The sequence below is a fragment of the Malaclemys terrapin genome, chromosome 7 (genome assembly GCF_027887155.1).
Source record: "Malaclemys terrapin pileata isolate rMalTer1 chromosome 7, rMalTer1.hap1, whole genome shotgun sequence".
In the NCBI taxonomy this organism is placed as follows: Eukaryota; Metazoa; Chordata; order Testudines; family Emydidae; genus Malaclemys; species Malaclemys terrapin.
Window position 1 is genome coordinate 88257018 of NC_071511.1, and position 14234 is coordinate 88271251.

At 44.9% G+C, this 14234-nt stretch overlaps 1 protein-coding gene across 1 annotated transcript in view; it reads left to right on the plus strand.

The window, feature by feature from the left end:
• Positions 1-12741, plus strand: part of OIT3 (oncoprotein induced transcript 3) — a 28080-nt gene extending 15339 nt beyond the window's left edge. Inside the window, exons 6-9 of the mRNA XM_054034778.1 lie at positions 2089-2249; positions 4868-5283; positions 9936-10035; positions 11755-12741. Coding sequence (XP_053890753.1) covers positions 2089-2249; positions 4868-5283; positions 9936-10035; positions 11755-11937 — 860 coding nt within the window. The 3' untranslated portion in view covers positions 11938-12741. The remainder of the gene's footprint in view (positions 1-2088; positions 2250-4867; positions 5284-9935; positions 10036-11754) is intronic.
• The last annotated feature ends 1493 nt before the right edge of the window (positions 12742-14234 follow it).

Genomic DNA, 14234 nt, shown 5'->3' on the forward strand with positions numbered 1-14234 from the left:
CTTTGAAGAAATGCAACCTGGATCCAAACTCTCTTGCTCTGGCCTATCTCAGTTTAAAAGCATTAGGCTTCCTCATTTGTCAAAGGATTAGTTGAAAGTGTTAATAAAAGTCCTAAAGTAAGGCTGAGTTCATCACTTCTGCACAGTGTTAGCTTTCTGGAGACCGTGGAAATGGGTTCACAGCGTCCCTGTAGAATCTTGAAAATAACATTTGTCCTTTGTTTTGTCCTGTGCTGTTTGACCCACCTTGATTATTTCTCACCCTCTTGTCTTTCTAACAGAGCAGGAGCTCTGACATTTCCTTTTTATTTAATTCTGCTTCCCCCTTAGTGATGGCAGCTAGAGAGCACACAGCTCTGGGAACACTGCTTGTTGTTTGGCACATCACACCAAAAACGATGGCTTTTAATAAAACTATTATTCTCTATAATGGCTTGGTGAGTGTTAAAAATATTGCTGCTTGTACAGCATAAATGTTCACTCGGGGGGAAAAATTATACTTCAGTGATGCTAGTTGTGTCCCAGATCCAAGGAGCTTGGAATTAGAGAGGCAAAACTTGTGCAGTGGGAAGTGTTGAATTATTTTCCTGAGTTGCCTGTCTGCCAAATTAATGAATTTGCAGAATGTTTTATCCTGTAATTTAAAACTAAGTAATTCCAAAATTCTGTATCTTTTCTAGCTAAGTGGGGAAATCTGGGCTATGCATAAGAAGCAGAAAGCCTCCCCCAAAATCAAGTGGGTTCCCTATGTATAGGGTGTATATATAGCATTTATTTTTTAATAAAAAATATTTTCTCCCATACACACTTCTTTTTAACAGTCTCTCTCTATCCTGTTTTCACTCTGCTCCATCTCTGCTCATCTTTCCCCAGTTTCTCTTTAATAGAGTTCAAACTCAAAAATGTTCAAGTTGAATTTTCAAATCCCGGATGTCCAAGTGGCTTGGCATGAGGAAGAATGAGTTTGCTAATCATTACCAAATGTATTACATTAAATATTGATTCTAATGGTCTTTCCGAACACACCCATTCTGGCTGGACATCTATACAGAACGAATTAAGCCCTCCCAAAGTCTTGTTATAGCATGTTCTGGGACTTGTATACTACCTGAGATAGATTCTTCAAGGATGGCTCTGTTTGGGTTGTTACAAAATCCTTGCCAGTAACATGCAGGGGTCTTCCCAGGACATTATACTGTTAATGATATCATCCAGGCCTTGACTAAATAAGAGTAATTTGAAAAACAATAATTAAGCTCCTCCCACAAAAACTTCAGTCTCTTCAATTCTGTCTTCTGCTGTTGGTCCGGCCAGGATGGAAATTATTTCAGTTGCTTGGTTCCAATGTGCCATGTGGAGAATTTGGGGAGTAATCATAAATTGGAGCAGTGAGGAAGCTTGGGGTGTGGATAGGACATAAAATGAAATGGGTGGGGAGAGCAAAACCTCTCCATATTCCACAATAACTTAAAACACCCTGAAATTAAAAGGGATGAGGAAGATAATGTGATACGATGCTTTGGCTAAGATGCTTAGTGTTAGTCTGGAGAAGATTTGGGTAAAAAATACTTGTATTGAATAGTCATAACTGAACAAAAGGCAAAGATCTCTACTGGATCCCAGCAATGCAGGAGATGCACATTAAATGCAGCTCTCAGACTCCTGGCTACAGATTTGCCCCATGAAGAGGAAAAACTGCTCTTTGGGGCATCTAAAAAGCTGAAATCTGAAATATTCAATTCCCCTGTCTGGGCAGAGAGATCAAAACAAAGTGTCTGCAGGCCAATAAAAGGCCATTTCAGGAAACACTAGGAATGGGAGTGAAGGGCAGCCTGATCACAAATAGGACATGTGCTCTCCCCTGCATTCCCAGTAATTAGGGTTACCAGATAGCAACTGTGAAAAAACGGGACAAGGGGTGAGGGGTGGGTAATAGGTGCCTATATAAGAAAAAGTCCCAAAAAACGGGAGTGTCCCTTTAAAAATGGGACATCTGGTCACCCTACCTGTAATGGTATGCAGAGGCCTTCCCTACCTCACTTGGCAGATTTGCTGTGCTGATCATTGAGCTGGGGGTTTTTCTTGCAGTTCCAGTGCTGTGCAAGTCCACCTCCATTGAGGTGAGCATCCCCAAGGATCTGGTTGGAGGGCTGGATCTTTCTCTCATCAATGCTTCCTGCAAAGGAGTATCCAATGGCACTCATGTCAACATCAACTTCTCTTTGAAGTCCTGTGGCACTGTTGTAGATGTACGTATCCTCATCGCCATCGGCTTTGTCATCATCATTGTTCTCATTACATGTGTAGGGACTGGGGATAGGTGTAGGGTCAACTAGGGCCCAATCCTCATTTACATGAGTAGCTGTACTGAGGTCACTAAGACAACTGATATGGGGAAGTGCTGCAAGATTGAGCCCTCAGTAAATGTTAACACCCTTCCCACTTTGGATGTATCATGTGAGTCATGAATCCAAACTCTTAACTGACTGAGCTGTGTGGGTATCCAGTTCAGCTGCGTTTCATAAAGTTTCTTATTGCACAGGTAGAACCTCTCTCAGCCAGTCTGATTTCTTTAAGCTCCTAGTAGCCATTTTATGAGATGAATACCCAGAGGTGAAAGTAAGCCGGTACACCCCTGTACCGCAGCCCCGGACCCTTCAAATAGCCACCGGAGACCCACTGCCGCCTCCCCAGGGCTCCGGCAGCAGGGCTCCGGGGACAATTTAAAGAGTCTGGGGCTCCGGTAGCTGCTACCGCCCCAGGCCCGTTATATTGTCCCCGGAGCCTGCCGGAACCCTGGAGTAGTGGCGTTGGGGCTCAGACGGCGATTTAAAGGGCCAGGGGCTCGGCCACCGCTACTTCCCCAGGCCCTTTAACTTGCTGCCAGAGCACCGCTGCCACTACCCCAGGGCTCCAGCAGCAGGGCTCCAGGGACGATTTAAAGGGTCCGGGGTGGTAGCGGCAGCCGGGGGCTCCGGCGGTGATTTAAAGGGCCTGGGGCTCCAGCAGCGTGGCTCGGGTGGTGATTTAAAGGGCTCGGGGCTCCCACTGCCGCTATCCTCCGGGGCCCTTTAAATCGCCACCCGAGCCCTACTGCTGGACCCCTGGGGTAGTGGCGGTGGGGCTCTGGCGGTGATTTAAAGGGCCAGGGGCTCCCAGCTGCCACTACTGCAGTGGAGCCCCGGGCTCTTTAAAGCTCCGCCAGAGGCCAGGGCCCCCTCCAATGGTGATTTAAAGTGCCTGGGGCTCCACTGCGGTAGCAGCAGCTGGAACCCTGGGCCCTTTAAATCACCCCCGGGGCTCCCAGCTGCCTCTGCAGCTGGTAGCTCCGGGGGTGATTTAAAGGGCCTGGGGCTCCCAGCTGCTGCTATCACAGCCCCAGCCCCAGGCCCTTTAAATCCTGATGTAAAGTGCCTGGGGATTTAAAGGCCCCGCCTCTTCCAGTAGAAGCCCCTCCCCCTCCTAAGGACTCCAGAGTACCGGTAAGTCCTTTACGTTACTTTCACCCCTGTGAATACCATGCATTTGTGGAAGACAAATGAGGAAAATACTGGCTATACGCATATCCTCTATGGAAACTTGAGTATTCCTACACACTTCCTCTCAACTAAAAAAACAACAGAGGGTCCTGTGGCACCTTTAAGATTAACAGAAGTATTGGGAGCATAAGCTTTCGTGGGTAAGAACCTCACTTCTTACCCACGAAAGCTTATGCTCCCAATACTTCTGTTAGTCTTAAAGGTGCCACAGGACCCTCTGTTGCTTTTTACAGATTCAGACTAACATGGCTACCCCTCTGATACTTCCTCTCAACTAGTCACCCATCATATCATACAAGGCCCCCACATGGCAGGCCTCATCCCTTTTCCAAGGAGGAATGGACTGAAGGGTATTCCCTCTCTCTGGAGTCCGACTACCCTCTTTCCTTAGCACTTTCAGGTCAGGAGGAGAGGAACTGGGACAGGAATCAAGCTGCACATTAGGCTGTACTTCAACGATCACAGCAGAGCACATAAGGGAGAAATTTCAGTTCAGAACGATGGGTAGATGAAAGAGCCTTGGAGGGCCCATCTTTCACAATATCTGTTTTTATTTGTGTGCATGTATTTTTTGCTTGAAATAGTGGAGTGAACAGGCATTTTCTAGGGATTTTAGCCACAAATTACTGTGTGGCAGCTGCAGTGAGAGAATCTTCTCCTGCTGCCATGCAAACAACCTCAGCCCAGGCCTAGAGGGGCCACCAAACGCTGCGTGTGAGGGTTTGTTCCATCTCCCTTATTGGCTCAGTCCTAGTAATGTACATTTGGAAGTACTGAGGACTGAACTGAGACTACTAAATTCAGTTCAATTAGGGCCTCTGAGTGGGCTTGATCTTGGTCCTTGAGGGAAAGGCCAGTTTTTATGCTCTGTCACCCAGTAGCTGACTCGTTTGCAGAAATGCAGTCAGAAAGGAACACAGGAGGGGGTGTCCCCATTACTGGCAACTTCTCAGGAGCCAGAGCGCTACACCTATCGCAGTGTGAATAGTGTAGCTGATTGCATGGACTTGGCCTCCATCTGTAATACAGAGCTCCAGTCCATGGAGACTACACGTCCAAGCATAATGTTTGAATCCAAGTGTCTCACTGCAACCAGATAGTGTCCATGGGTCCCACTAAAGATGAGGGTGACTGTGGCTGCAGCGTATAATTTTATTGGCTGCATTGTTAGAGCCGGAATAGCAAGAGAAATCCAATCTCCGGCTCTTGTGTCCAAAATCAAACAGAGATTTTAAAAAATAAAGGTCCTGTTTGATGCCTGATGTTTCCAGTTGCTTCGTGTTGTGATGATCTTCCTCCCCTTCCCACCTCCCTTTCTTGTGCTGCAGGTAGCAAATGATAAAATCATTGCTACCAATATGGTGACTGGCTTGCCCAAGCAGACACCTGGCAGTAATGGGGACATCATCGTCCGCACCAGCAAGCTGCTGATCCCTGTGACCTGTGAGTTCCCCCGTCAGTACACCATCTCTGAGGGCTACGTCACCAACCTGAAGAACTCCCCTCTGGAAATCATGAGCCGCAACCGGGGCGTCTTCCCCTTTACCCTCGAGATCTTCAAAGACAAAGAGTTTGACGAGCCCTACAGGGATTCTCTTCCCACCCTCAAGCTTCGTGACTCGCTGTATTTTGGGATCGAGCCCATGGTGCACGTGAGTGGGCTAGAGACACTGGTGGAAAGCTGCTTCGCCACCCCCACCTCAAAAATTGATGAGATCCTGAAGTACTACTTAATTCAAGATGGGCAAGTATCACAGTTCTACTTCCCTTGTTTATCTGATATTTAACCCCAATACCATTTGCCATCTGGGTCACAGGGCACATAGAGGAAACAGAAAACACCATCACTCCTCCACAGACAGGAAAAATCTAGAATACTGGTCAGGACATGTTCAGAGTAATTGCCAACAGCCATTGCTACCAATGCAAAACCACCCACATAGTAAAAAGTCTGGAGCAACCAAAGGGAAGGCAGCATAAGTGACTGTTGCATATTGTTGTTGTGTATCTCTCTCTGTAACTTGGCTCCTGTAGAAAAGCCATGTGGCCCTCTTTGTGTGCCAGCTGGTGACCAAACACTAAAGCTTACTTAACCAATGAGTTGAATCCCTCTACTGTGGCTGGATTTATTCTGTGTGCAGCTAAGCCTGTGGAACCAAATCTCTTTATATTCCGTTAGCAGTCATTTTTACCCTATGAGCCAAAAGTTCTGCCATGACTGGAGCTTCTAGGAGCTTTGCTGAGCTCATTTCACATCTTACACCTGCCATCTAATGGTCTGTCTGGCTATCACTATAGACACAGTGGCCTACAGGTCACTTAATTATGGGAGCAATTTTCTGGCAATTGCCAGTGGGCCAAGTCCTCAGGGGGATGTTAATAAAAAGCTTAGAGCAGACCTTCGAGGTCTGTAAAGGGACATCTAATAATGATTGTGGCACAACAGGTTCCAGGTAGGTTTGCTGAGTGTTCTGATGTTTTATAAGATGGTCCCAGCTTGGACAGGATTGTCACATATCCTGACACGTTTAGAATCATTTTAGTGTTAACATGATGTTGTCTCAGGATGTTTGCATCGTGGTGTTGCCAGTCAGAATGGCATTGCAACATCATAATGCAATTTTCACAGTATTGTGAAGGTTGTGTGCTATGACTCAGGGGACAAAGTCCAGTAAAAGTAATATTCAGGATGCACACATTCAGCCACTAGTTCAGGGACTCTGGTAATTAGTTAAGTCTAATTTAGTGTCTGCCTATCAGCCTGCAAAGATAACAATGATTTATGCAATAACCTGGCTGCCAAAGAAATAAGTCATCCAGCATGACAGTTAATGAGGCAAAAGTTTCATAGGCTGCTGTTTTAAAAGTAGCAGGGAGGATTTGGGTTGGGTATTTTTTTGTTTTGTTTTTGTGTTTTACTTCAATCTGTCTAACTTTAATAAATTATTATTGCAGCAGTGTGTAGTGCTTCTCTCTCAGTAACCAATGGTAAGCTACACGTTGGCTTTTGTACTCTGTACTTGATACATCAGTTGCACTTAAGTCATTTATACACTTCTACTTCTGTGCTTTATGCACCAAATCATAATGGAATAACTTGTTTATCAGATCTCCTAGCAAAGACTTTGGGCATTTGTATTCTTGGGGCTCCAAACATCCATTAATCACCAACATTTGAGAACATTACTGAAAATGGTCAGTATTGGAAAAAGGAGGAACATGAACTGAATGGGGAGAAAGGAGAATTGAATGGTGAGGTCTCAAATCCATTACAGCAGCAGATTTGCACTTGACTATGATGGCTCCAGGGGGTTCCTCCTGTAAGCAGTCACTGGCATTTTCTCCTCATAGGAAGGAGGTACCAGCAACCCCTCTGCTATTTTTATACTCTACAGGACAGCAAAACTTTACAGAAAAGATATGAGATGAAGTGTGGTGGAACAGACACCATTCTGACTTCAGTCTGTATAGTCCTGTCAAGATTACTATTACCTAGCAAATTACTCTGCCTGGGCACACTACATACTGTTCTAGCTGCTTTTGCATCAATTAAAAAGTAAAATCCATAGACTATACCAGTGATTGATCATTTTTTAGCATGGGCTATTCTTGCTCCAAATAGTACTCAATCCAACATCCCTTAATCTACCCATACAGAAAATCCCAAGGATAAAAGACAAGCCTTTTAATTAGTTTAGCTAACTAACCACCATCAGGTCTGCAAGGCAACTGTGGCATAGAAATTCTTAAATAAAATACAGTATAAGGACTTGAAATATTTTTAGGGAGTATCCTTCCCTTACTTATTTTCTAGCACCCCAAATCTCCCAGCTGACAAGTGCTGAATGTACCTTACTTTGGAGCCCACCACCTCACTTCTGAAAGGGGCTGTCTCCCTTCAGAGGCCGAGTGCAACCTAACTGAATCCTGGGGGATTAACTCAGACTCATGGGTGTTGGAACTAGGGGTTCTGGGGGTGCTGCCGTACCCCCTGGCTTGACGTGGCTTCCATCATATACGAGGTTTATAGTTTGGTTCAATGGCTTTCAGCATCCCCACTATAGAAATTGTTCCAGCACCCCTGCTCAGACCCCTTGTGTGTTGCAGTACAACACACTGTCACTAGACCAGCAGGGCAGCCCTAAACTTATATTTAAAGTATGGTTTTAGTATCCTTATTGTATGTGCCTCTAAAAAAGCAACAAGCTGGTAGTAGAGAAAACAAATAGTATCGCTCTCCAGTGCGTATACCCAAGACCATGTGGTTTAAGGTGGGTCCGTTATAATCAAATCAAAGTCCAGGACTTTTAAGAGGGACTTGATTTAACCCAGCTCAAATATTTTAAGACAGTTCCAGTATAAATCCGTTAATATCACTCTTTAAAGGTGACCCTTTCATTATTATCATATAAAGAAAAACCCTTTAAATTGGCTCCTTCATAGTCAATTAGGAGCTATGCGTTTAAAAGCCACCTTATAATAAACAATCCAATAGCATCTGATGTTTGTCCATGGTAGGGTGACCAGATGCCCCGGTTTTATAGGGATAGTCCCGATTTTTGGGTCTTTTTCTTATATAGGCTCCTATTACCCTCCACCCTATGTCCCGATTTTTCACACTTGCTGTCTGGTCACCCTAGTCCATGGGGACATCTGAATATTGCAATTCTAGGAGTGGGCAGTTCAGATGGGCAGTTCTAGGAGTTCTAAACTCATATTGTAAACCAGACACTTAGACCATTTTTTGAGAAAGGCCTGAAATAAAACAAGTGATGAACTAAATAACACTGATTTTTATTAATTTTTATTTACCTCTTTTCTTCAACCCCTCCTCAGTCAGACAAACGGCTCATTCCAACAGTTATATAGTGCAATGCATGCTATTGAATCCAGTTTATGCAGAACTCTACTAGAGATAGCAACATCCTGCAGGCTGAGGAACCTAACTGGCTGAATATCCCAAAGATTTTTAAATGAAAATGTCTGCATAAACAGAGTTAATTATTTTTCTTTTTCGTAAATGAACACACTATACTGTGTAATCATTTTCAACAATTCACCAAATATTTCTACTGCGGCTGTCTGTTAAAAGTAAGGCTATAGTATTTCAAGTTTTGTTCCTCTATCCTCCACCATTTCCATCACAACCTCTTTTATAACATGCAAAATCCACATTCCTGAGATTAGTTTGTGGAAGAGGACATGCTGTGTTGTAATGCAGTACAACAGCAGAGTAGAATTTGTGCCTTTTTAAATTGGCAGGGCATTGTAATAATCAACAAGAACTTCTATTAAATAAAAACCATTACATTTTTCTTTTTGTTAGTTCTATATCTAGCTCTAAACTGTTATATAGTTCAGGCTCCAAAGTTAAGTTCTGTAAAAACAATTAACCTTTCTCCTGTAGTGTTCATAGAAATATAGGGCTGGAAGGGACCTCGAGAGGTCTTCTAGTCCAGCCCCGAGGCCTGAGGCAGGACCAAATATGCCTGCACTATCCCTGAGTAATTTTTGTCTAACCTGTTCTTAAAAGCCTCCCATCAAAGGGGTGGTATTCCACAACCTCCCTGGGAAGCCTATTCCAGTACTTAACTATCCTTATAGTTAGAAAGGTTTTCCTAATATCTAACCTCAATCCCCCTTGCAACAGATTCAGCTTATTACTTCTTGTCCTGCCTTCAGTGGACATGGAGAACAATTGATTACCATTCTCTTTGTAACAGCCCTTAGCATATTTGAATACTGTTATCAGGTCCCCTTTCTGTCTTCCTGTGACCCTAATACAAACATATTGTCCTAGAGCATGAGATGCTGAATGTGAAATTGGCTAGACATGGAGAAGTTGATCAGTGTAGTTTCACAGGCTAAGCTGAAGAAATGCAAGAAGTAAACAAAAGCATAAATGGTGAAAAGTACATTAGATTTGAAAAATGCTTTGTTTTTAATGATCTAAGAAATTTTAGTAACACAGATAAGGACATTTTCTTTTAAAGTAAATGATTTTTATCTTCTCAGTGTCCCTTTAATTATGACATTATATTTTTTTTAAATAATTCAGCAAATATCTGAATCTGTACATCTCTACTGATCGCTGCATACTCTGGTGCCCAGAAAGGTGAACTGAGGATAAACTTGATTGCAATTCTCTGGCAGATGTTCTGGTTGTGGGTGTGCGCAGCATTATTAGTTATGTGCATTCTGCCAGTTCCCTTTGCTGCAGAGCTGTGCTGGAGATGCTATCAGTCACCACTGTTGTTTTTCCTCTTCATTCTTGAACGTTCTGCGGTGGCCAAAGACAAAGTAATATGGATGGTAACTAGGTGACTAAATAGGTTGGGATACTTTTTTTTCCACCTCTGTGAAAGCTATTAAAGCTTCTCCCTCTGCTTTCTTCAGCTGTGTTTCTGATGACTCCGTGAAACAATACACGTCAAAGGATCATCTTGCTAAGCACTTCCAGGTCCCTGTGTTCAAGTTTGTGGGTAAAGACAACAAGGTGAGCTCAAAACAAAATTACTTCTCAGGCAGACATTAAACCAACCCTTAACTGGCTTGGGAAACTGTCCATGGGGGGGGCGACTAGTGGGAGGGACACAAAGGGGGCACCAGCTAAAGGGGGGCACATCCCCGCCCCCTCACATGACTCCTCCCCACCCCGCTCCCCAGGTGACCCCCCACACGTGACTCATCCCCACCCCCGGCCCAGGGGCTCTGCGTTCTCCCCATCCTCTCCCGATCCCACATTTCCTGGCGGGGGGTGGAGGGAGTCTGCTCCAGTCCTCCTAGCATGTGTAGAGCCATGCACTAATGCACTCTTCCAGGCAGCCTCTGGCCACGCTGCTTGCCTGGGACGCTGCCCCGTGCGGCACGCAGCAGCTGCACTCTTCCAGGCAGCCTCCAGCCATGCTGCCTGCCTGGCAAGCAGCATGGCCAGAGGCTGTCTGGGAGAGTGCAACCACTGCATGCCACACCAGGCAGCATGGCCGGAAGAGGAGAGGCTCTGGCCCTGCACCTTCATCTCCCTGGCTGCCAGCCTTGCCCCACCCCGGCGTTTTGAGGGGGGTCATGTGACCCTTTCCCCCCCCACCACCACAGGTCGCCATTGCATGGGGCTGATTCTTTGTGCATGTAGTATTACAGTAGTAGTAGAGAGTCAGGGATAGGAATTGCCATACCGGAACAGATTGATGGTCTGCCTAATCTAGTATGTTGTTTCCTTTAAGAGCCTAGAAGATCAAGTGCTTTTAGAGGAAAGTGGGGGGTCGGGGGAAGCCTTGACAGTGGTGCAATACCATGGCTCAATTTCTTCCTAGCAGAAAGCACTTAGCTTAGGCCTGAAGCATGAAGATTCATAGCTCCTATAATTGTTGTCCTACCTAGTGTAGTATAACTGCAGATTCTGTTCTATCTTATTCTTGTGTCTACACCTGTTTGAATTTCATTAAGCTGTTCTTGGCAGTATCAGGTTCAAAATTCAACCTTACCTGCACGCACAAAAATGCAGGACGTCCTGCTCACTACTCAGAGGGACTCTACCATCCTCTCCTATCATCTGGGGCACAGGGAGCTGCCATTCTATCACTCCATCTTCCTCACTGTCTAGAAATGACAGCTGCTACTCACATCCTCCTTCCATGGTCCCCCACAGTCTCCTGTCCCCCTCACTCTACACTGACCTGTTTGCCTTCCGTATCCCCTCACAATCTTCTACTCCTCACATTTTCCCTCCCAGCTCATGCCACATTCCACTGCACTCTCTGCCTCTGCCTTATGCTCCCCCGAGTCGCCTGATTCCTCATAATTTCCTGTTCTGTTTCCTGACAAAGTCTCCCTTATGTGTATTGCCCCTTCAGTTTCATTCCCAGCATCTCCACATTCTTTCCCCTGCCTGCCCCTTACATAGTGACTAAAGGGGCCACCATCTTCTCTGAGCTCAGTTAGGCAACAGAGTCACTGGAAACAACAAGTAGGGCAGCCATTTTTGCTGGGAGCAGCCTCATTTTCTCCTCTAAAGGTTAAAGGGACATGGCAGTGAGGGCGGCCTGTGGCGTCAGTCCCTTTAATAAAGGGAGATGGTGTCCATCTTGGATAAGGACAATATTTTGCAAGTTTGGGATGGATGGGAATATTGTGAGAGCCGGCAGCACTGCTTAAGTGAAAGCCAGCACCATGGTTCTTCACACTGCCTTCTCCCTGCCTTTTCACTATCCTGCAGGAAGTGTTCTTGCACTGCCGCATCCTTGTGTGTGGCATGCTGGATGAGAGGTCTCGCTGTGCCCAGGGGTGTCGGAGACGAATGCGCAGGTCAGCTGGGATGGAGGAAGAGGAGGAGGAAACCAGTCACATGGCAAACCATATCCTGACAGGTGGCCCCATTAGAATCGACATGGATGAGTAGCACTCTCTCACCATCACAGTGTACTACCCAAGAACCTGCCCTCCCTCCCTACTGAGGTTTTGTCGCATGGGTTTTGATGATGCAAAAAAGGTGTTTGGTAAAGCCCTGCATGAGCCTATTATCTTGTTTCATAACAGCCTGACGGTTATTTACTTTTGTGAAGCTATATTAGACACAAGAGGCAGCCCCTCCATATGTAATCTGATCAGCTGTGTAATACAGCTGTGCCTGCCTTCCTGTCAATTAAAGGGAGACATTTCAGTTATAGGCCCAAAATGTTATCTGCCTTCATTTTTCTGATCTCCGTTTGCAAACTTCACAATGTTTAAACACATTTTGAACCAGGTCGCTAATGCTTTATTTTCCAAGGACAATACAAACAGTGCCAGGAGCCCGACACACATACTGAACAACTCCTGTGATAAGGCTGTGTGTGCAGTGAGTAGGTGGAGAGTGTGACATCAAGGTTCTGAAGGGTGGTTATTAAAATACATATAAATATATATCTCAAATATGCAGACTCCTTGAAGCTGTAAAAGAACAGTAATATGCAGCTAAAGCTCAGAATTGTTGCAGGCAAATGTGCATATTTTAAAATAATGATTTCATAAAATTAGTTTTACATTTTCCTCTGACAATTACATACATTTTTTTCAATATTTTTCTCTCTATTTACTGTATCATTTCTTCATCTCTCTTCCCCCTAATCCTGTCCCACTGCCCCACTAATTTGGTGATATGTGGTGCATTTTGTAAGTGGTGTGACACCTTAATTGTAAAAAAAATTAAAAATCTCAAAACTAATACGAACTGTGATGCTGTGATCTTCTGTGACTTGGATGTTCTAATGCATTAACCTTAAACAGGATAGAGGTGTTAATGAAATGCATAGTAAGAACAATTGATGGAAACACTCCATAGATAGTATTAAACATAGAGGATCAGGTTCAAAAGCCCCATCAGGCCTGGTTACTGCAGAAACTCTCAGAAAGTTCTTAAAGACATTGTGAGGGTTAAGCACTATCTTGGCAGAGGAAGACTAGCAGGAGAGTTTGCTCCAGTGGATATTGAATATTGGATACTGATACCTGTCTGAGATTCATTTGGAGTACAAAGCACCAGCACAGAGGGAGGTATAATGCCAAAGCCAGCCTGAACTAGTCCATGCGGCTCCATGCAGCCAAAGACTAGTGACTTTGGGTGAAGAGATTTCCTAGGTAAGAAGTACAATGCAGAGGCAGCAGTAAGGGTCAGCAAGCGTACAGAAAGTAGGGACAGAGCCCAAGAGTGAGAGAGGAGGGAGCTACTGGGCTTGACTTTGTATTCATGGGGTTTTCTGCAAATGAAATTCCTTTTGTGTAGTTCTGGCCAGCACTGTTCAAGGTAAACAAGACTCGTGTACATTTGTAAATAAATACATTGCACTAGAAAATCCCCTGAGTCTGTATCACCAACTTTTCTTCCAATTGGAAACTGTCCAAAGTCCAAAATCTGTTACCACTTGCAAATGGGATTACAACTCATATCTGCAGTATTCAGTTTCAGAGCTTTATTTCCTCCAGCAACCAGACTCAGAATACAAATCAGAGTTCACCATTATTGATTTATTTGGTAGCTCTGATTTTTAAAAAATGGCTTTTAGCCTGTCTTTATGAAGAGAGAGAGAGAGTCTGTGTTGGAAGAAGAGTAATAATGGAAAAATTGCTGGTAAAATAATATGAATAAGTGGAGACACTATTGTTTTGATGTCTTATCTAACCACTATGAAATAAAAAAAATGGAAATGTAACATACTGTATTACCATGCAGCCATTGTGCAAATTTACCCTACACTGCTCAGCCATCCCCCCACAGAGTCCTGACCTGAATTGCTCACTGCTAGTCCAATTCTAAACTTCTGTTGTGCTCACTCACAACTGGGAGGGTTTTTGATGTCCAGGATTGGAGCTGAACTAACTCATTTTCACATATGTCATACAGTAAGAGAGTCTGAACCCAGATTTCCAGGAATAAAAGGCTAATTCATTAAATCACTGTACCAGTCAGCCCTACTACTATGATTTCAATGAACATACAGGGCAGGGATCAGCAACCTTTGGCACGCGGCCCACCCAGGTAAGCCCCCTGGCGGGCTGGGCCAGTTTGCTTACCTGCCGCGTCCACAGGTTCTGCCGATTGCCATCCCAGGCCAATGGGGGCTGCGGGAAGCGGCATGGGCCGAGGGATGTACTGGCTGCCGCTTCCTGCGGCCCCCCCATTGGACTGGAGCGGCAAAACGCAGCCCGTGGGAGCCGCGA